Below are 21,664 nucleotides of genomic sequence, written 5' to 3' on the forward strand. Positions count from 1 at the left end.
AAGGAATGGTGGAGCAAGGGGGAGGGACAAGGAAAGGGGGAGGGACAAGGAAAGGGGGAAGGAGGCAGGGAGGGAGGGAATGGTGGAGGGGAGAGGGAGTGTGGCTGGGACCTCGGCCATCGTCGTCCCGCGTTGGCATCCCATCGTTGTGTCGCATTTCGTTGTCGCCTCCTGCTGTCGCGTCGTCGTGTGTCCGCGTTGTTGCGTTATTCGTGACGTTGTCGTCGCCGTCGTCGTGGGCGCTGGTTGCCGTTGGGGGCGTCGTCGTGGGTGGCGTTGGTGTGGACGTGGTGGTTTTGGTAGGCGGCGTGGTGCCGTCGTATGTCGTGTGAGCGGTGCGTGTTTGTCGTTGGGCGGCGCGTGTTTTTCAGTGGGCGGCGCGTGTTTTTCGGTGGGCGGCGCGTGTTTTTCGGTGGGTGCTCGTGTTTTTCGGTGGGTGGTGGGATGTTTTCGTGGGCGGGGTATGGTTTTCGTGGGCGCTGGCGGTGTACATGGGCGGTGGGCGTCGTTTTGTGCCCGTCGGGTGTCGTTTTGTGTCCGGGGGCGTTGTTTTCGTGGGCGTTGGGTGTTTTCGTGGGTTACGGCGCTCGTTGTTTCGTGACGTGGCGTCACCGCGTTGTTGTTGAAGGGTGTTGTGGTTGATGTTGGTGGTCGTGGTGGCCATGGGTGATCGAGGAGCGATGTTGGCGGTGGTGGCTATGGGTGACGGTGATGGCGTGGCGTTGGCGGCGGTGACGAGCATGGTGGTGGTGGTGGAAGAAGAGAGTGGCCATGTTTGGTGAGCATGTTCACCAAACAAACATTGTTTGTGATCCATTGAAAATAAATAAACTATAATACAGTAATAAATAAATAAAATAAACAGATTGGACTGGAATCCCATTCCTGCCCACTCCGGGGAACACCATTCCTGCCCATTCCGGGGAACATTCCAGTGTACATTCCGGAATCCACCGGAATTCCACCGGAATGGAAAACACCGGAATAAACAATTTAGCAGGGCCTTCTGCTAAATTCCATTCCACCGGAATCCACCGGAATTCCACCGGAATGACTGAATTCCTGCAGGAATAGGGGGGGCACTGCTAAGACCTCCATTCTCGCCTGACGGCAGGCGCGTAGTCTCGGGCTTGGCCAACAAGACAAGTCGGATATGGGATGTGGAGACAGGGAAGCCAGTGGGAGAGCCATTCCAAGGACACACAAATTGGATCAGGTCTGTCGCATTCTCGCCTGATGGCAGGCGCATAGTCTCGGGCTCGCTCGACAAGACAATTCGGATCTGGGATGCAGAGATGGGGAAGCCAGTGGGAGAGCCATTCCAAGGACACACAGATTCGATCATGTCTGTCGCATTCTCGCCTGACGGCAGGTGCGTAGTCTTGGGCTTGCGTGACGAGACAATTCGGATCTGGGATGCGGAGACGAGGATGCCAGTGGGAGAGCCATTCCGAGGACCCACAGATCCGATCATGTCTGTCGCGTTCTCTGACAGCAGGCGCGTACTCTTGGGCTCGGGCAACAATGCAGTTAGGATCGAGGACACAGAAACGGAGTAGATAGTGCCAAGGGTGGATGACTCAGATACTACCCTGATTTAAGATATTTACCCAGACATTCCATTGTCTCCCTTTATGCCCACTACGTAGTTAGTGGGTCTTATCCTACGGGCCAGCAAAGCTCTTGCGTGGGTAAGTTTAGCCATGTTTGGCCCCTTCTGAGTGACTTGGTTTGGGTTCGAGCCTTCCTCTTTCTCGTGTTCCTCCACCATGTCCTTTTGTTTCGAGCTCGACGGCTCTCTCGTTTCTGCTGAGCTTTCCTGTGGTCCTCGATCCTATGTGTCCGTTGCTTGCTCGAACCGTTTGGGCTTGTCTTTCTCTGGGGAGTGTGCCAATCTTGCAGTCTCAGTGAAGATTGGCGATAGCTGGCCTACATGTGTTATGTCTCTGCTTGTCTCAGGCGAACATCAAGAGTTTGACTTGGTGTTGGGTGGAGACTGGAAGGGCCTGATGAAGGAGCTTGGCTCAGCTATGGGTGTTATCTTTCCTGTGGCATTGGTATGTTTATCTTGGGACTTGAACGGTTGTTGACACATATTTCAGCAATGTTCCATCGTTCATGGTCCTATCCCCGCCTTCGAAGTCAGAGAACAGACATCTCGGAGGTCCGCATCTGTAAGCATTGTCTCATGGTACAATGCCCTTTCTGTTATTGATAAGTGTTTTAGCCTCCAGCTGGGCATGGGTCCTCTGGTGGCGGCGATGGTGGGGGTCATGAACACGTGGAGCCAGCTGTAAGTTGACACGCCTTGACTTAAGCGTTATAATCACAAGGACATCTAGGGGCCATTGCCAACCATTGATCTACCAAATTGCTCTCTGCACATTGACAATTTAAACACGGAACATGTTCAATTTAAATCTTTAATCTGTGACCCGAGCTCTTCATTTTTCCTGTTGGGTGGCAGCAGCTCTGCTGTTGTGGAGGCACTTAGACTTCATGGTGTTTTGTATGAGGGTCTCAGTGGCGATGCCCGTCGAGCTGCTCTTGTTCATCATCTTTTTTATGGTCATTGCCATCGTCGTGCAACGACCGATTCTCAGGCTGTCACGCAGATGTCAACAAGTATGGTGTCTCTTGCCACCTCTCTATCTGAAGAAGTGTTAGCATTGTTTCGACGTTCCGAGCTCCCTTCTGGGATATTCCAGGATTTATGTCTGTTGTTGGGCTTTTGAAAGGAACAGGCTCATTCAGAGTCAAACATGCTCACGTTTTATGAACATCGTCTAGATATGTTGCACAATCCCTGTATGTTTTACCAGCTGTCCAACTTTTTTTCCAATTATGATCGCATGGATCGTCCTACTTTGTTGAGTTTGTGTGGGGTTCACAGGTTACCTTCGGATGGAACGATGACCATTCCGACATGGATGATGACAATCGTTGATACACATTCAAGACTCTCAACCACAGCAGCAAACCGACTATGATTTATCAATATTGTACTACTTGTATATCTCCAAATTTGTACACAATAGTATTATTGACATTCGTCTCTACCATTATTGGGATTGGTCGCCGCACTTTACATAATCGCCGTAGCGGGCTTTGCGTCCGAAGGCGTGCTGCAGTGGTTATATTTCTGTAACTACTCTTGACCATTAGGGGCGCTCAGAGGAGTTTGTTGTCAGACATGTATACTTTTTTGTTCAATTTTTTTTTACATATTTCAGACAAGAACACTGTATATTTTTCTATTGTCAATGGTTTGTTACAGTCAATCCAGATTTTCACCTGCACCTCACGATGATACTTAGATGTAGAAAGAAGCCCCATAATACACTTTCATTAATGGCGTAAGTACAATAATAAAATAAAAGGGGCGGAAAGGATGACGAACAAAAATGAAATACACCAAGTCTACTTTGGTAACTGACCCACAGCGGGCAACTAGAAATCTGCATGGCATGAGCGTGGCATGCGTGCTAATTTTCATGCATGTCACGCAACTTGCACACTTGCCACGCAAGTATCACGCAGATGATGGTGCATGCGTGTACCATCCTGGCAATATTCTGTGCCAATTTAACGAAAAATAGACTGCTGTGTGTAGATTAAAGCACCTACTATATCACTATACTACAATAAGGACAGTCAGAAGATAACTTTCCAACGGAGGTCTGAATTCATCCATTTCCCATGCCACTCAAGGGCGATTAAACTCTGCCAAAAGTGAGTGCGACGCCTGAAAGCACACTGCACAATGAGTAAATCTGGCGTACATAGAATAAAGATGGAATATAATGAGTTTTTGTTATTTAATTAAAGTGGGCACAGTATCAATTCTGATGATGTCATGTTTCCCACCTTCTGGGAACGAAATCTGGTCCATTCGGGCTCTATATTCACGCAAATGACCTCCACACTCATAGCCCCTTTCTCTGAAAACAATTTAAATGTGTAGAACTAAAGAAAGGCTTCCTACCCATCGCAATTTTTTTGAGAAATAATGGAAGGAACATCCTCTAATAAGTCTAACAAAACAACAAAGTGAAGACAAGATTAGACAAGATCGGCTTTCGGGTCAGCAAGCTTCATAGCTTTATTTTCCTTTGTATACACATTATTTTAGTAGCCCGGCGTTGCACAGCTTTTTTGAACATGTCATAGAAAAATGTGAGACATAATGATGCAATCATGTAAAAACTTCCCCATTTTCTGGCAGAGAAAAACCATCTTGACATCATTAAATTCAATCCTTCTGAATTGCTTTGTCATTCCCATATGGCGTCAATTAAGTTTAAACATCTTAAAGATTGTTAATGATGGTAATAGCAACTTTCTGTACTGAATCAGTGATGCACGCAGCAGTCACACATGCTCAGGACCTTGACACGCATCACCATGCAGATGCGTGCATGTGCTCACGCATCAGCATGCATCATCACGTTACTGACCCCTGAAGGTCACACTCATCCACGCATCTGCACGCTCATCCACGCACCAGCACGCGTTTGCACACACTAGCACACTACTATCACACTAACATGCACTTGTGAACGCCCATGCATGCTACCCATTTAAATTAATAAATACTGGGTCTTTGGACAATGCATCAAGCCACAATTTAGAGTTAGGTTCCATTCAATGGAAAGTGATCGGGGTCAACAAATATCATTCTGATTCTTCCTTACTTTCTCCTTCATCAAAAGCCAATTTTCTCCAGACGATGGTGAGTCCCCTGACATTAAACCAGATTCAGGTTCTAAATATTTCATGTAGGACTTTCTCAGATATGTTTTTCGGTACTTTGGACCACCAGAACCAGATGAAGCACAATCTAAAAGGGCTGTTTTGACTGTGAAAAAATTTCAGGACCTAATACCTGTGTATAGCATGGATGGTACATCAAAGTCGTGCAATATTAAATATTTTCTAATTAGTTGGACTGTGTTAGGCCGTCTATTGAGGTACATTGAAGGAGGTATTGGAGAGGAAAATGTCGCATCACCCAACAAGGCAGCCTGTGCGTCACCACTCATTGAAATCATGGATTTGGACTGATTTTCAATTACATCCAGAAGCTATCGCTATCTCCCAGAATAAATGTGCCTCGCAGTCTGGGAATTCTGTATCAAAAGACGATGTCTTTTACAAGCGTACCTCAGATGGGAATTATGTACCAGTCACTTCCACACCTTTAAAATCCTTGTCTCTCCCCACTCTACACAAAAGAGATCCCTCTGATTCAGTTTATATTAACACTGGGGAATGGGACGGTTGGCCCAATGGAAACTTCAAGTACGACTTTAGACCTGCAGAGATAGAAGCAACAGGAAATCTCCGTGTGCATTGGGCCGTTCGAGTTAACGGAGGTGATCAAAAAGGAAATGAGCATGCTGAAAACTGGGAGGGAGGGAAGAAATCCTCAAGACGCTGCCTGGGGGTCATTGAATGTGACAATCCGCTTTGCAAAACACTTGTCCAACCCCACACAGCGGCTCAAGGAATTAACAAGCAGTTAACCGAACCATGTCAATGTGGGGCTGAGCTCTCTCACCACAGGTGCAACATAATTTCTTACCTCTGGCGATGGTTGGATGGTGTTCATTACAAAAATGGTGGCTTTCATACGCACCATCAACCGACTCATATACTACACCTCTTTCCCAATGAACAGCGATGATTTGAAGAAATAGTCAAGGTGCATCCAAAATCAGGACCGCTTCAACTAATCGTTGGAGTTCCAGGACTCGATGGGCCTGGCGAATCCATTGCGGATATCTCAGATGTGTTTTTGAATGCTCACCGTGTCAGCAAAGAGCGTTCAAAACTCAAGAAGGGTCATGTCCAGGGCACTGATGCTTTGTTAGCTTCATTTTCCAAGTTCGCTAATGAGCATCCAAACTTTGTTATCCATCCCACTCTCAGTGAAGAGGTGGTCATATTGGTCCAGACAAATTTCATGCGATCACAAATGGTCAAGAATCAGTGTTTGGGGGGTTCAGTCAATGGAATGGTGAATGACGCTACTCATGACTTTTGGAAGGAGCGAACTTCCCTCCTTGTTGTTTCTTCGACTTATTGCTCAACACTCTTATGCTGGGTTCCTGGAGTCTTATCCTACTCAAACGGAGCTAGTGCCATCCACTTCGAGAACCACTTCCTTGCAGTTATTATGAGCATCGCTCATGAGGCAGAAGCACGAGGGATTCCCATAATGGATGATCTCTTCGTGGGGGTGTGTCATCATTTTTTATTCCACCAACTTTTACCTCATTGAATTGTTAATTTGTCAGGTCATGGACTTCAGTGAGGCAGAGCGTAGTGGATTCATCCGAGGCTTTGTTGTCTTCTGGATGGCTCGACCTAATAATACACAAAATCGGCAGGAGCTTCAGGTGGCTGCAGAGCATCTCCTGAAAGGATGTAGAGAACATTACCATGCTGGTGTTACACATGTCAGCCGTATCTCTGGCGTCATTTCACCTGCAATGGCGGACACATTTATCATGCATGCATTGGGCCTCTTGAGTCTTAACGCTTCCAACCTCAGCAGAATTCACTTCACAGGCTTTTCTCCTGGTACACGATTTCCCTAAGCTTGCTTCCTGGATGGAATAGTGGACACAGCTGGCTCATGCATCTATGCTCTTTGAGTCTGAGAGAAAAATGGATATTGATCTTTGGGATTCTCTGCCAGCTGACAATAACGCAGAGGAAGCGATGCATTGGAAGCTTTACAGTGCCTGCGGCCGTAATCATGAATTTTTAGAAGGGATGTACTCCTTACATGCTGTTGCTGTATATTATGAACACCTTCATGACAGAGCAACTTGTGAGTTCCTTTTTTATTGTCTCTTGAATGTATTCTAATGCAGATAAATCAATAGAAGGGAAGCCAATCTGCTATGGCAAAGCAGAGCTGTGGAAGATTGTCAAGGAGAATATTGGTTGAACAAAACCCACATGCTCCAGAAAACCTGCAGATAAAAAGCGCAAAAAGAATGACGGATGCCCACCAGACACGAACAAGGAACTCTTGTGCACAAATGCGAAGCAAAAGCAATTGACATTGAAAAGCTTCACAAAAAAGGAACCAGAGCTGAAGAAACCAGAGCTGACGAAACCAGACCCAAAGATAGCAGAGTCTCCAGCTACCAGTCCTGCTGTTCAAGACTTGCCGAGCTATCCCTGGTTCAAGAATTCTTGCTGGCTCGCAACTTCTCTATACCACCATGCGCTGTTCAGTCGACGAATTCAAGGCTATTTATAATGCACTTCCAGAAAACTCTGCAATATGTCCAGTATTTTCTCATTTGTTGGAGCGGTATGATCTCGACGAGGCTGAAAAGACTACATCAACATTCCTCCATCGTCAATGGGACTCCCTATGTACCCAACTGAAGAAAAAGAAGGTTATCGAGACTGTTAGTGGATTTGAATCACTTTTTGTACGTATCTTTGCCATATTCACCTGAGACTGATTCATTTCTTTTTAGGCCTGGTTTGCAGAGCTGGTCAAACTGGAGGAAGTGCATTCATCCTATCATCCAGTTTCTGCTTTCGAAACACTCTTCATTGAGATTCACTACTGCACGGGATTGTCCAGTACTGGTGGTCCTCATGTTGAGATTTCTCACCACCCTCAATGACGACGAATCCAACAGCTGACACCACACGACTTCAAACAGTTTCAGGGAGATTTTGCCCTGTATTTTGCGGATTGGGTCTCCCTAGACAAAGAGCAAGTTCCAGCAACTAGTTGCTGGCGCGTCAAGGAGACTGTACCTCTTTGTTTGGGTGCCAGAGAAGATATTTGTTATCTGCTTACTTCTCTCCTGCTTCTTTTCACTATTGAAGTTGGTGACGAGCATCCATCCGAGACCATGCCTCAGGAATGGGATTTTCCTTTGACGCTGCTTCCTCATACCCAATCTGCGGCAAATTCTCATGGACTTGTTTATGATCTCATGGGACTAGCCTTGACCCAATCATTTTATTGCTCGGTATGCCTCAGACAACAAGAAGGTCGATGATTTGACAAATAATGGTCACCCAATCAGAGACAAACCTGCCAGCTTTGATACTCATGTGGCTGGAAAGCATGTTGACCTACCTCAAAATTTTGTGGTCTATCAGGCTTTTTATTTGCTTTGTGGAGGAGCTGTTGCACAGGATTTATTCTTTCAAGTTCGAACAGCTGCCCTCGCCAAGAAATTCAATTTGCGATTCTCAACAAATAATCTTGACAGGCTCTTTTCAACAACCTACCACTCAGACCAATTTGTCGAGCTTGAGAGCAACAAGCGCACCTGGCTTTTGAACCCTTTGAGATCACAGACCCTCGAGTATGTTTCTCGCGATGCACCAGCTGACATTACTGAGGAATCTCTGTCTCCAGAGCCCAAGCAAGGTGTAATCTCCCAACCTGGATCACCGACTACTCCACCTAGCCCTCTGTCTTCTCTCCCAGATTCAGAATTTGAGTTGAACTGCCAATGTGGGATCATCGGTAATGGTAATATTCTTTATCGCCACGAGCATGGGGTGGCTATCCAATGCGATCAATGTCATGATTGGTCTCACATTGCATGCCAGCTAGTGCTTGGAAGTCCGGTTTTTTGCCTTTTTGGTCAGTTTTGCTGCTAGCACGTTGCCATTAAAATTCCCCAATGAATCTGGGGCACCAGAAAAGGAAATTTTTCTGGTCTTAGACCGGAAAAAAGACTGGACTGACCCTGAAATTTTGTGTTTGCAAACCCCAATTGTAGCAGGGAATTTTTATGGCAATGTTCTAGCTCAAAAAAAGGGTTGAAAAACCGAAAAACCGGACTTCCAAGCACTAGTGCCAGCGTGATGGAAGAGCCAGTAACCTTGTGCCAGATGCCCCGTTTATCTGTGATTCATGTGATTTGTCACACCATTTTCCCTTGTCAAGGAAGTCTAAACGAAAGTAAGGATTTGAATTGTCCATATTAGTGTTTGAGTTGACCAAAAAATCTTACAGGGAGCTCAAGGCACATCTTGCATTAAATAAACCACTTGAGTTACGATTACGGTCAGACCTCGATATTCTCCACTATGAATGGTACTTAAATTTGTTCATTAGAGCGGGGAGAGGCACGCTAGCGAGATGTGAGCAGTTTTGGTATCCGGTGCGCCTCATTCAGGCAGTGCAACACAGTTGGAGGGTGCATTGGTGGAGGGAAAATCAATTTCTTGACAAGGATGAGCCTGCAGCAGGTGGATTTTCTGTTGTGAATACCAAGGACATTGTTGATTCGTTGTGGAACGACCAATTGGCAAGACGAGCAATACGGGTGAGCGACACCATTGGTTTAATCAGATAATGTACTCACCCACATTTTTAGCTCGGAAAATGGAAACATGCCTGGGACATCGAAACCTCAGAAGACATTCTCGCAGATCCATCTAAAATACCATACAGTGAGGAGATCAACAAAATCCTCTTGCCATTCAAAAAGCTTCTGAAGAAATTACTCACATGGAGGTCTTTATTGTCCTCCAGTGATTCCTGCCGGAATCCGGGCAATTCCTGGAATTCCGGAGGAATCAAATTTGGCAGAGGGCCCTGCCAAATTGATCAAACCATTCCGGCGGAATTTTGATGGAATTCAAATTCCGCCAGAATGGTTCCAGGAATCACCCGGAAGGAATGATCCCGGAATGAGACGGAACGGAATTCCTGACGCCCAAATCGAGTGTCGGCGTTTGCCGACGCTTGATTTGGGCGTCATCAACAAACAACTCCCACTCTCTCAACCACCACCATCATCCACGACGCCAACCCACCTCGCGACACCGCCACGTCACCAACGGCCACCACGACGCACACAACGACGACGTCCGTCGTCGTTTCACCACGACCCCAACACAACACCACGGCCACGACACGGAAACGACGCCCCAACGCCACGTCACCAGCCTCAGTAAACGAGCGCGCCAACACGTTGCCACGTCGCTATCAGCGACGTGGTAACCAGACGACGAACGACGCAAGTCGTCGTTCGTCGTCATAGGTGAGCACCCCCCATCCCAAGCTCGTCCCACCCAGCCTGCTAACACCAGGCACACGACGAGGGACAACCACGTCAACGCACGACCACGACCACCACGCCCACAGACGACGACACGCCTCACCACGTCAACGGAGGGCCACGCCAACAAACGACACGCCCACGACGACACCACCACCACGTCAACGGGCGACGACCGCGTCAACGGACGCCCACGTCAACGGACGACGACGATATCAACAGACGACGAGCGACCACCGCCACGTCAACGGACCACCGCCACGTCAACAGACCACGACGACGAAGCCAACGGACGACGACAACGCCAACGGACGACAACGCCAACAGACGACGACACCAACGGACGACGACGACAACGCCGCCAACAGACGACAACGCCAACGGACGACGTCGACGCTGCCAATGGACGGCCACGTCAACGACGACGAGCGTGTCCCGCTCCACCATGTACACACGGCGACAAGTGTTGTCCCTCCCCCTTTTCTTTCCCTCCCCCCTTCCTCCTTTCCTTTTCCCTTCCCCTGTCCCTCCCCATTTCCATGTACCCCTTTCCTTTCTCCTCCCTCTTTCTCTGTCTGTCCCTCCTCATTTCCCTGTCCCTACTCCCTTCCTTTTCCCTATCACCCTTCCCCCTTCCCTTCCCTGTCCCTACACCCTTCCCCCTACCTTTTCCCTCCCCCTTCCCTGCCCATCCCTTCCTTCCTCCACCCCCATTTATTTCTGCCCCCCTCCTCCCCCCCTTCCTTTAACTTAGAATACAGTAAAATAATCTTTGTGTACCACTTCAATATATTAGAATTTGAATCTATATAACTGTTCTAAGAAGAAACTTGTGAGGTTATTATAGGACAAGATATAATAATAAATTGGCTGACTACATTAGACTTACAATAAATATGATAGGCATGAAGTCACATAGACTTGGGTTTGGATGAACAACATGCAGAATCTAATGTCTCTGAATCTGATTGAAATAAATAAATCCATGTAGTAGTAAGTAACTAGTCGGATGCCTTATGCCCTTGTTTAGTAAAAGATTTAGTGCTACAATTCTATTTGTCTGACCTAAAGAAGGAGATTCAGGGTCCAAAATTAATTAACCAGAAGTCCTAGTGTTCAATTTCTGTTGATTCCAGTTGGATTCCTGTCGATTCCGGCCGGAATCCTGTGGAATTCCAGGAATCCTACTGGAATTCCAGGATTCCTACTGGAATTCCAGGATTCCTACTGGAATTCCAGGATTCCGGCCGGAATCTAGGGATTCCGGTAGGAATCAGTGGAGGAATGGAAAGTATTGCTCACATGCTACGGTCCAGACGACCTGAAGAGTGAAATCATCCCGGCAAGAGATTGGTTAGAAAATGGCAAAAAGCCTCTTCAAACAAGCTTGGTTCCGTATTGCGGAGCTCTTTCTATCGTCGAGAGAGCCCAGATCGCAAATTGGTTTCTGTGTCACAGCAGCAAAAATGCAGAGACCTGGCTCAGGCACTTACTGTTAGCTCATGCATTCACCCTTTACACCACAGAACATATCAAAAATGAACCAAAGTTCAAGGTACTCACACAGCCAGAAATCATCAACGAGGCTTGGAGGATCCAATTTCTTGTACTAATTCAAATCTCCACTGTTCTGTATGAAAACAATTTTGCTGACAAACTGAAGATCGAAATTACTGAGCAAAAAAAGATTGAAGAAAATGGTGAGGGCTAAGGGATAATCCCCTTCTTCTGAGGCACTGGCAGAAGGTTGTACAATTAAGTATCCTACAGGAGGGCCACACTAGTGTACATTATGAAACAGTAAGATATTTGACTGTTTTTATTATGCACACACCTCATAAACCATACACGCACCCTATATATTATGCACGCGCACCTGGGTGCATGCTAGGAGCATGCATGCACATCCTCTGTCAGTGCACGCAGCCCCTCCCTGCATGCTAGACCCTTGCACGCACCTACACGCACACCACGCTCGTGCCACGCAGATTTTCCTGTGCCCACCCGCAGCCACCTCAATCAAATCCTTCTTCCCTGGTGCATTCTGTACATATCTCGCATTAAACTTCAACACACTCTTAAACTCTAAAAATGCTTTGGGGCTAATTGGTAGGAAAGTATCCGCAAGGAGGAAGATGAGACCGTCAGTGCATGGAGGTGTCGTCACCGATTTGGTATATTTGAATAGGGAAACGGTGTTGAAGAAATTCATGATGTCAGGGAAGGAGAGTGGGCCTGTGGTGGTTGAGTCAGTAATATGCGCGGAGCTGGAAAGTCTGATGGACTCTATCAATACTCATTGTTTGACATTGGTCCCTACACCAGACTTCAATGTTACTCATTGCACTACGTTGAATTTATTTTCAGCTCCATTGCATACCAATGGAAATTATCGAGACTCAGTGAGTCACAATGGGTGCTGTTGTAGGACATTGACCAAAATCTGGTGTCCAATAGACTACAATGGACCCCGATGGACCTCAATGAATTACACTGACATTCAGTGAATGTCGTTGGAAACTTATCGAAATCCATTGGAGTCCATTGTGGTCCATCGGTAGCAAATCGGTACTGGGCATTATTGACAGATGGTTCGCAATTTGCCGGCTTTGGGAAGTTGTTGTTCAACATTGGCAAACAAACTCCGAAGAGCATATTCCACTCCGTTTGTCCATGGTTATCCAAATGCATCGGACAGCTATGTTAACGTATGGACTAAAAACCTCCTAAAACACGTCCACACCCTTGCTTGTGGTCCCCTTCCAACTCCAACAACCTCACAAGTGCTGCTGTAGCGTGCATGCTCTCAACATTGTCTAAGTACCTCTGACACAGCGGGCCAAACCCCCCTCTTCTGCATCCACGACAAAGCCCAATAGCAACATTTTATGGAGCTAGCACTTTACCACTTGCACCACATAGGCTTTATTGTACAGATATATTTTATGCCATACATACCAACTGTAAGGCTACTAGTGTTTGAAAGTCCGGTTAGGTTAGGTTATTGGGTGCCCAGGGGCTCTAACCGAGACCGAGACCGGTTAGGGTTCGTTCCCAGACCCAAAATAACCTAACTGGACCGAAGATAACCGATGAAAACCGGTTAGTTGCAGTTACTAACCGGTTAGGACCGAAAAAATAGAAAATCGATTAAAACGGCGTATATTTCTCATATTCCTTGCAGTAAACATTATTGCCATGCGTCGTAGCTTTAAAACAAGCCCAAGAACGCTAAATTCGGTGAAGAATTGACAATTTTATAATAATATTCTTGAAAGCCTACTATTTTAGCCAATAATTCAGAGATTTGACCATAACTCTGTCAGATTTTTAGCGTTTCTCATGCTTTTAGATGCGTTTTGAAGGGGTAAAATAGGGTCGGTTGTAACCGGTCATAACCGGTTTTTTAACGGTTAGTTAACCGCAAAATAACCGGTTATTTCATTTCCAGAATTGACTAACCACTAACCGCGGTCCGGTTTTTTTGCGGTTAGGTCCGGTCTGGTCTCGGTTATTTTCCAGTTAATTAACCTAACTTCCAAGCACTAAAGGCTACCTTCCTAGAAAGGATGCCGGCAAATTCCGTGAGTGGGAATTTGCCCAAACCCTCAACCCACAACCTTCCACGACACCACCACCACCCCATCTTTGCTCCATCACCACCGTCGCCTCATCACCACTGTCGCCTCGTCACCACCATCGTCTCATCACCACCGCCGCCTCGTTGATAGCCACGCCGCCTCCAATGAGGATTCCGGGTGCCACGTCGCTGACAGCGGCGTGGCAACCAGACGACGAACGACGAACCTTGTCGTTCGTCGTCGTGCATTCGTGAGCACCCCCACCCCATCCTAGCTCGTCTGACCCACCAACAGACGGCGGCAGCGAGGACCCACCACCTCACCCCATGGAGTGCCAACAACCACGAGCACCCACAGACACGAGAAACGAGAACGCCGCGGGACAGCAATGACCCCCGCCTACCCGCCAATGCCCACGAAAACGACCGCCCACGCCTATGAACAACGACCGCCCACCCCCACGAACGACGCCAATGTCCACGAACGAAAAGCGCCCACGAACACGCCTACGCCCACCCGCCAACACCCACGAAAGACGACCGCCCACACCCATGAACAACGACCGCCCACGAAAGACGACCGCCCACGCCATGAAACCCGCGTACGACAACAAAGACCGCCCACGTACGAGAACGACCGCGCTGATGCACAAGAACGACCGCCCATGAGAACGACTGCCCATGGATGAGAATGAACCCCACCTGTCTCCCCTCTCCATCCCTCCCCTCCCTCTTCCTCCATCCCTCCCCTCCCTCTTCCTCCATCCCTCCCCCCTCTTCCTCCATCCCTCCCCCCTCTTCCTCCATCCCTCCCCCCCTCTTCCTCCATCCCTCCCTCCCTCCCCTCCCCCTCCATCATTCCCACCTCCCTTCCCTCCCTTCCCCTCCCCCTGTCTCCCCCTCCCTTCTCCCCCTGTCTCCCCCTCCCTTCTCCTCCCTCCCCCTCCCTTCCCCTGCCTTCCCCCTCCCACATTAGATTATTAGATACTTTTGTATATATTTGTGTATATAGTTATCAATATAATATCTATGTTCAAATGGAAGTTTGGTATGGAATTCTGAGGTGTTAAAAGGTCTAACTGACTTAACCAAAAATTGATAGAATGCATGATACTCCAGTAGGAGTCCAGTAGGAATCCAACTGAAGCATTGGATTTTTTTTGTCTAAGTTCAGTTGGAGTCCAGCAGGAGTCCAGTAGGAGTCCAATAGGAGTCCAATAGGTGGAAAATGCCTTTTTTGGAAGAATTGTTGAAATCCAGTGGGAATCCTACTGGAGTCCTGGAATCCAGTAGGAATCTTACTGGAGTCCTGGAGTCCGGTAGGAATAGGTGGGGGAGTGATAAGTACTGGCTGGCACGGGCATGGTCGTCGACCAGGCAATGGCATCTGCCATCTTGAAGGACTCAAGGTGTCGGTGGTGAAGTATATCCTGAGGAGTGTTTTAGATACGCCTGCGGAGGGGAGGTTCATGGGGAGGGTTTCGTATTGGCTGCGTGATAGGTGAGTTTGTTGTACCTGTTGAAGAATAGCGTTAGTAATAAGTGGGGGGCAGACCGCAGGATTCGTTACAGAACTTCTTGTTTATTGGGTTCAGAGATCTCGCAATATGAACTCAAGTTTTCAGCTAAGGACTTTTTTTTTCTTCCTGGTTTTTTGAATAACGTGCTGACAATTCAGACAGTGACATGCTAACGAATTCACCAACTAACAACTCGCCACCTAATGCGCTCCGTTCCCCATCATGCCCAGGAACGACCCTCCGCAAAAACGTGCGCGCATGGGAAGGCCATCGAGATGTGCGATGATGTGGGGAATCAAGACTTTCACGGTACCAGTGGAGTCAATTTTGAGTGCATGAGCAACCGCCTCCAAGTCCGATTTCTTGCGACAGTTGTTGATGGGTCCCGAACATTGAACTTTCCAGCGGCCAGCATATAACTCGGTTGAGTTGCCTGGTTCTGTGATGGCGTGGAGAGGAGCAGAGAGGGGGTCTAGGAGGTTTGTGTTTGTTCCGGTGATGGATAGCTCGAAGAGTGCTGCCAGGACAAGAATGGAACCATCTGATGGACTAAAAATTAGTTGGAGAACGAATGGTTTGAGGTTCAACAACTTACCAGACACGATGTTGACAAAATGCACTTCCATGGGATAAAACTGCGCGTTGATAAGGTGTTCTGCGGGTGTATGGAAGTGATATTGCTTCAGGCTGTACGTCTTGCCTTCAAATATCGTAGTCCCATTAATCACAACCTCAACTGTCGAACCCAGGTTCTCAAATTCCGCTGACTTCATGCTGGCGATACTTAATTGCAGGTGGGTCTTCGAGAGTGGGACGACGTCGTGCTTGATATTTATCGGGGACTGAACGTTGGCCGTTGAACATTTTATGTTTGCGGGGTTGAGGCCTGCCCAGCCAAGAGGACCAGTGACTCCGATGTAGCTGAAGTTGCTGATGAGCACAGAGCCAGGTCCTGCCTGGAGATTACAGCGGTGGTTGTGCAGGCAACCACCTTGGACAAAGGAGGTAGAGAGTCGACGCGACGTGACGGCGCCAAGGGACGTTGGATTTTGGAAAAGCATCGTATCATGTGGTGGTAAAAGAAAGTTAAGAGATGGCCAAGCGATGAGAAAAAGGAGTGGGTGACTCGGACACAACGAATTGGTTGGGGAGGGGGTTTATATAGAGTCTATGATAAAAGAACCACCCTTTGGCTACTGAGTGGCAATGGCAATGTAAGCGAAATTCACTCAATGAAAAATGCCAAGCCCTAGAGCTGTGCATGGAAGGATGGCAACAACAAGTCAAAAACGAAAAGGGTAATGGTATTGGCAAATGAGGCTTTGAGAAGGTTGAAGCACATTCATCCCAATTAAGACGAGGAAAAGTTGTGCCCAAGCAGGATGAGAATAGTAGGCGTTCAGTATGCATAGCAGACAGGTCCTACCAGAAGAACCGGGATCAAGTGCGTTTGAGCTGAAAAGACTCAGGTCCAACATGCACAAAGCCATGAAAACCAGCGGTGTGATTGTGGCAGGTGCAAGGTGGCAACAGGGACATTGTGGAATGAGACTTGAGTATAAGGTGACCGCCAGTGGGCACAACCTTGTAACGCCTTTGAAATGTAAGATCGGACTTCGATTTGTAGCAGGTTTGAAGCGAAAGGGCTTCCACAACGTCGCGCCAAGAATGCTGGAGTCCGACATTTAATCTCGAGGGTGGTGATGGTGGCGTAGTCAATGCACATTGTTTACTTTGTCATATGAAGACAAACTCATGAGAACAATAAACAACAAAGTCGGAACAATTCTTAACTGAGGTTCCCTGGGATCGTCTTCAACAAGCCAATGAAGAAATATGTGGTTGGTTCAAGTCAGGTGTGTTTCTATTTGCTAGACTTTTCATTATTGTGATCTCATGTTTTTAGATGGCGACGGAGACGACAAAGTTGTCGACAACTTGTACTGTCAAGATATTGAAGGCGCAATTCCCCTTGGTTGGCCGCTGGTAGTAACGTCCACACCTCTTGAACCTATTGACACGAATTTGTCCACGTTGACGACGCAAACTGCGACCGATTCCGCTTCACCGGTTGTAGAAATCATTTCGTCTAAGGAAACTTCAACTTCTGGCCAAAACCCTCCTATTCCTTTTGCGGAAATGGAGGCTACAGATGCTAGTTCAGTCAAGGCTCGCTTGGCGGATGTACAACTCCAACACAAAACACATCCTATAGATCATGTGGTTACCGCTGAAAGCCGGGACAATCAGACTCCTTCGGCGACAGCATTGATCACTGGTTCATCCATTCCAGTCACTCCTTCTCAGTCTCAGCCAAACTCCAATGATTACTCCCTTGCTGCAACGGAACACAATACAGCCACACCGCTCTTCGCAGATCGTCCACTAAGCAGTACCGAACAAATTGATTGTTTACCGGGAACTTGCCCTATAGATCACATGGATATCGATGAAAGCCCTCCTTCGACAACGGCATTGGTCCCGGGTTCATCCATTCCACTTACTTCTTCTCAGTCTCAGCCAAACCCCGTCGAATTGCAACAACCCGCTTTAATTGCACCGGCACACGTCCCACCACAAACCACACAGGACATTACCGTCGTCGCTAATCCTCTACCATCGACAACCGAACGAGCCGATTGTTCTTTAGTAGACCGGGGTTCCAACGAGGTCTATACTTCCAATACGGGCGCTATGGTCGTGGATGAGAATGGCCAAGCCAAAAACAGAGGGAATGCATCTACATTACTCTCTTCTAATATGGTTTCCTCCATTGCAGTCCCTTGCACCGCCGAAACAGCACTTATTGAGCTGCGGTCCCCTTGTGTGAATGTCGATCCCGGAAAAATCAGTACCAGCGTTCGACCCAGTCCTTCGCAAAACTCTCAAGCAGATAGCGATTTAACCGATCTGGAGGACTCAGACCATCATTCCCCTGTTTCGAACTCGAACAATGCTACTTCAGTCACAATGAAGAGAAAATGCAACCTTCAAGAAAATTCTGTCTCAACTGACGACTCCTCCGAATCAGACGCCGACTCAGATCATGGTCCTTCCCGATTGAATCCCAAACACTCAAAGGCAGTCTCGCCGACAAAACGTAAAAGGCATCCTCGTACAAAACGTCAGAGGAAAACATCATCAAATAAACTGATTTCACCAACCGACTCTACCTTCTTCTGCGAGTCATCGTGTTCCTCTTCTTCGACATTTCCTTCTCAACAATCCTTCCAAAGAAAGTACGTCAGCGAAGAAGATTCATACATCTATTCTGGCACGATCCTAGGTTGTCGAATTGATTTGGATATTGTCATGGTATGTGTCAGTCGCTGGATGAATGCTCTTATTGACTTATTCGTAGGCATCGGCCCCTGAAAAAACATTGAAACTTGACAGCTTTAAGCCTGTATGTTATCAAATTTACAATCATTATCCCCTTCTCATGTAGCTTCATTTAGAAATGCGTCGGTACTGAGGAGTACGCTCTCTACAGATCCACATTGCACAATCTTCACAAATACAAGCCTGAATTTCACGTAAGTATATCAGATGTAGCTGCTATCAACACGAATAACATGAGAACTTAGACGATGCTACGGCCCTTAAAATCTTTGCAACTCAAAATATCGTTACAACAGGACGTTCGGTTGGAAAAGCAGCTTGGAACGAAGATACTTTAAGTAGACTCGCTCATTTGGATGCCGTCATTGATATGCAAGGTTAGAGTTCTACGATTTATCTGCGTTAAAATATCAATAACCGTTACATATATGCAGATCAAAGTATTCTGATAAAGGACGGAGACTACAGTAAACGTCTCGTTCAGGGAACGTTGAATCAGATGATACTCAAAGGCTCTTTGGGACCAAACGACGATGGTCGTATTTTGAATGCATTAGACTTTCCGTTGCCTGCAAGCAATATTTCACCAGATGCCCTATCAACAGATCTCCATGCTTGGATTGCCACCGAATGACTTCCTTTCTGCAATGAGGAGACTCCATCTTTGCCATCGCGACATCTCCGTTGGGGACTGGTTGCTACTTACAGCGCTTTGCACTATGGTCACATCGACTCGGATGGGTTCTGCACCACCGTAGACGTACTGGTTGGTGGTAAATACTGGATCGTCGCTCGTCCTCGAAACCGTGAAGACAATGGTAAAATTGATTTATACTGTGATGAGAAATGGTGCATGGAAAGACCTGACCCAAATATATGGTGCTTCGAAGGCATATTATTGGAACCAGGGATGCGATTGTAAGTCTTTATTTTATCTACGTTGATCCTCAATATTTACGATGTTGTCAGACGTATGTGTCCCCAAACGCCGCATTGGGTTGTAACTGTCAAGCCGTCGATTTGCAGGGGAGGACATTTCTATTGTTTCTCTACTCTAGGGGAGACTGTTATTGGTTTATACCGCACTTGGGCTTTAGGGGGCGTAATAACTAACACAAACCATGATCCCTCCCGGTTACTGTTAATCCGTATAATGTACCTCTGGCACCGACACTTTGTTCTCGAAGAAAAGGTCACGGGTAAGCACTGTTCAATACGTTATTCTTTGCAGATCCAGTTTAACGTTCAACCTTTGTAGGCTATCTATCCAATCATATACCAAACCTCGAATGCTTTGATGACATTTTGGTGGTTTTCACCTTAGCCATTGCAATGGAGCTGCTCAATGTCGTTGATTATCAGACCTACCGTGTCGAAACAAACCTCAGTGATCACAATTCTGAATTGCAGGCTGAACCCGGGCTTCCGTCTCTTCTACTCTTGCAGTATGTCGATGCACGTGCAAAAAGCCCTCAATTGCTCCACTTCTTCTTCTCTAACTTCGAATTCATTGATGACTCTGACGTTGCTATCGATGGACCCAAAGAAATTTACTATCCATTTTTCGCGCAACACGCTGCTGCTTTGTTCAGTATGAAAAAAAAAGGATATAACCAAGGGATCCGAGGAGCTAGGGACTGTACTATGCTCAAATTCGACCACGAACTACAATTGGCTATCGCTGGATCAACCTACTTCAAAGAAGCTATGGTTCAATTGAAGCAGGAACCTGATACCTTCGAGTGGAGTGATGGGAAATATACAATTCGTCGTCTTTCGACTCCAATTCCGTGCTCTGCCGACTGGTGGCTACCACTTTTATCTATAACCTAGACTTAAGCCTAGAGAGTCATTTCTATAACTTAGACTTAAGCCTAGAGGCCATATCTATAATGCTTAGGATTTTTTGAAAGGCATTTCAAATGTAGGCCTGGGTATTTCATAGTGAATTTTCCATAGATACCCAGCGCATTTTCTGCAAAATTTCAAATGCAGCCCTGGATATTTCATTGCAATTTTTCAATAGATACCCTTGGTATTTCATTGCGATTTTTCAATAGATATCCTGGGCATTTCATTGTGATTTTTCAAATGTATCCCTGGGTATTTCATTGCAAAATTTCAATGGATACCTGGCGCATTTCATTGCGATTTTTCAAATGTATCCCTTGGTATTTCATTGCGATTTTTCAATAGATACCCTGGGCATTTCATTGCGATTAAATGGAGCCCTGGGCATTTCATTGCGATTTTTCAAATGGAGCCCTGCGTATTTCATTGCGATTTTTCAATAGATACCCTGGGTATTTCATTGCAAAATTTCAAATGTAGCCCTGGGCATTTCATTGTGATTTTTCAAATGTATTCCTTGGTATTTCATTGCGATTTTTCAATAGATACTCTTGGCATTTCATTGCGATTTTTCAATAGATACCCTGGGTATTTCATTGCAAAATTTCAAATGTAGCCCTGGGCATTTCATTGCGATTTTTCAAATGTATTCCTGGGTATTTCATTGCAATTTTTCAAATGTATCCCACATGTCAGGGTCCATGCAATGGGCTTCCCTGGAGGGTGGTCACATGACCAATTACCAAAAATGGTCAAAAACGAAAGTTGTAGCCCTACACTGTAGCTTCCCGAATCTGTTTGAATTATGTTCTGAAGTGCTCCTGTTGTGGAGATATAAGGTAAAGGAATTTCAAAAGTGTTGCGTTTTTTTTTTTTTTTTTTTTTTTTCTCTATGAAAACAAAACCAAATAACATGATTTCAGTATATTCAGAAAGCTAAAAGAAAGGGCTACAATTATTGTATCATGGGAAAAATGACCAAAAAAGGAAGGTGCATCCTGTACTACTTATAAGAATCAGATATAGACTACCAAGTTTACTGATAGACTACAAAAAAGTCGGACTTAGACTACACAGTTTACTGATACACTATAAAAGACTACAAAAGTCGAAATTAGACTACAAAGTTTACTAATACACTACAAAAGACTACAAAAGTCAAACTTAGACTACAAAAGCGTGGACTTAGACTACATAGTTAGGGTTAGAGTCAAAAGGTTATCTTGACTACAAAGTTTGTAGTGTGCCCTTTTTCATTAAAAAAGTTTGTAGTGTCCGCTTTTTGAGACTACAAAAGTTGTAGTGTTGCG

The 21,664-nt window shown here is 46.4% G+C and overlaps 5 protein-coding genes across 5 annotated transcripts; all 5 read left to right on the plus strand.

Annotated features, from left to right (window-relative positions):
* Positions 1-1,769: 1,769 nt before the first annotated feature.
* Positions 1,770-2,735, plus strand: LACBIDRAFT_304611 (uncharacterized protein; the record flags this gene model as incomplete). Its single annotated transcript, XM_001884868.1, has 4 exons — positions 1,770-2,057; positions 2,103-2,174; positions 2,228-2,293; positions 2,343-2,735. The coding sequence occupies 4 exons, from the start codon at positions 1,770-1,772 to the stop codon at positions 2,733-2,735; spliced, it is 819 nt and encodes a 272-aa protein (XP_001884903.1).
* A 1,994-nt stretch (positions 2,736-4,729) lies between these two features.
* On the plus strand, positions 4,730-6,775 carry LACBIDRAFT_304612 (uncharacterized protein; the record flags this gene model as incomplete). The annotated part of the gene is made up of 6 exons (XM_001884869.1): positions 4,730-4,732; positions 4,783-5,026; positions 5,085-5,621; positions 5,751-6,241; positions 6,300-6,497; positions 6,560-6,775. 6 exons carry the CDS (start codon positions 4,730-4,732, stop codon positions 6,773-6,775), a joined length of 1,689 nt encoding a protein of 562 aa, XP_001884904.1.
* Positions 6,776-7,238: 463 nt separating this feature from the next.
* LACBIDRAFT_330644 (uncharacterized protein) lies at positions 7,239-10,970 on the plus strand (the record flags this gene model as incomplete). Its single annotated transcript, XM_001884870.1, has 11 exons — positions 7,239-7,454; positions 7,503-7,628; positions 7,671-8,009; positions 8,143-8,635; positions 9,067-9,323; positions 9,375-9,450; positions 9,533-9,953; positions 10,008-10,043; positions 10,079-10,508; positions 10,858-10,893; positions 10,965-10,970. The coding sequence occupies 11 exons, from the start codon at positions 7,239-7,241 to the stop codon at positions 10,968-10,970; spliced, it is 2,436 nt and encodes an 811-aa protein (XP_001884905.1).
* Positions 10,971-16,987: 6,017 nt separating this feature from the next.
* LACBIDRAFT_304615 (uncharacterized protein) lies at positions 16,988-18,841 on the plus strand (the record flags this gene model as incomplete). Its single annotated transcript, XM_001884871.1, has 5 exons — positions 16,988-17,012; positions 17,068-18,476; positions 18,523-18,567; positions 18,620-18,697; positions 18,749-18,841. The coding sequence occupies 5 exons, from the start codon at positions 16,988-16,990 to the stop codon at positions 18,839-18,841; spliced, it is 1,650 nt and encodes a 549-aa protein (XP_001884906.1).
* A 515-nt stretch (positions 18,842-19,356) lies between these two features.
* On the plus strand, positions 19,357-20,336 carry LACBIDRAFT_304616 (uncharacterized protein; the record flags this gene model as incomplete). Its single annotated transcript, XM_001884872.1, has 3 exons — positions 19,357-19,421; positions 19,473-19,702; positions 19,762-20,336. 3 exons carry the CDS (start codon positions 19,357-19,359, stop codon positions 20,334-20,336), a joined length of 870 nt encoding a protein of 289 aa, XP_001884907.1.
* Positions 20,337-21,664: the final 1,328 nt, after the last annotated feature.

The sequence above is a fragment of the Laccaria bicolor genome, genomic scaffold (genome assembly GCF_000143565.1).
Source record: "Laccaria bicolor S238N-H82 LACBIscaffold_28 genomic scaffold, whole genome shotgun sequence".
Taxonomy (NCBI): Eukaryota; Fungi; Basidiomycota; class Agaricomycetes; order Agaricales; family Hydnangiaceae; genus Laccaria; species Laccaria bicolor.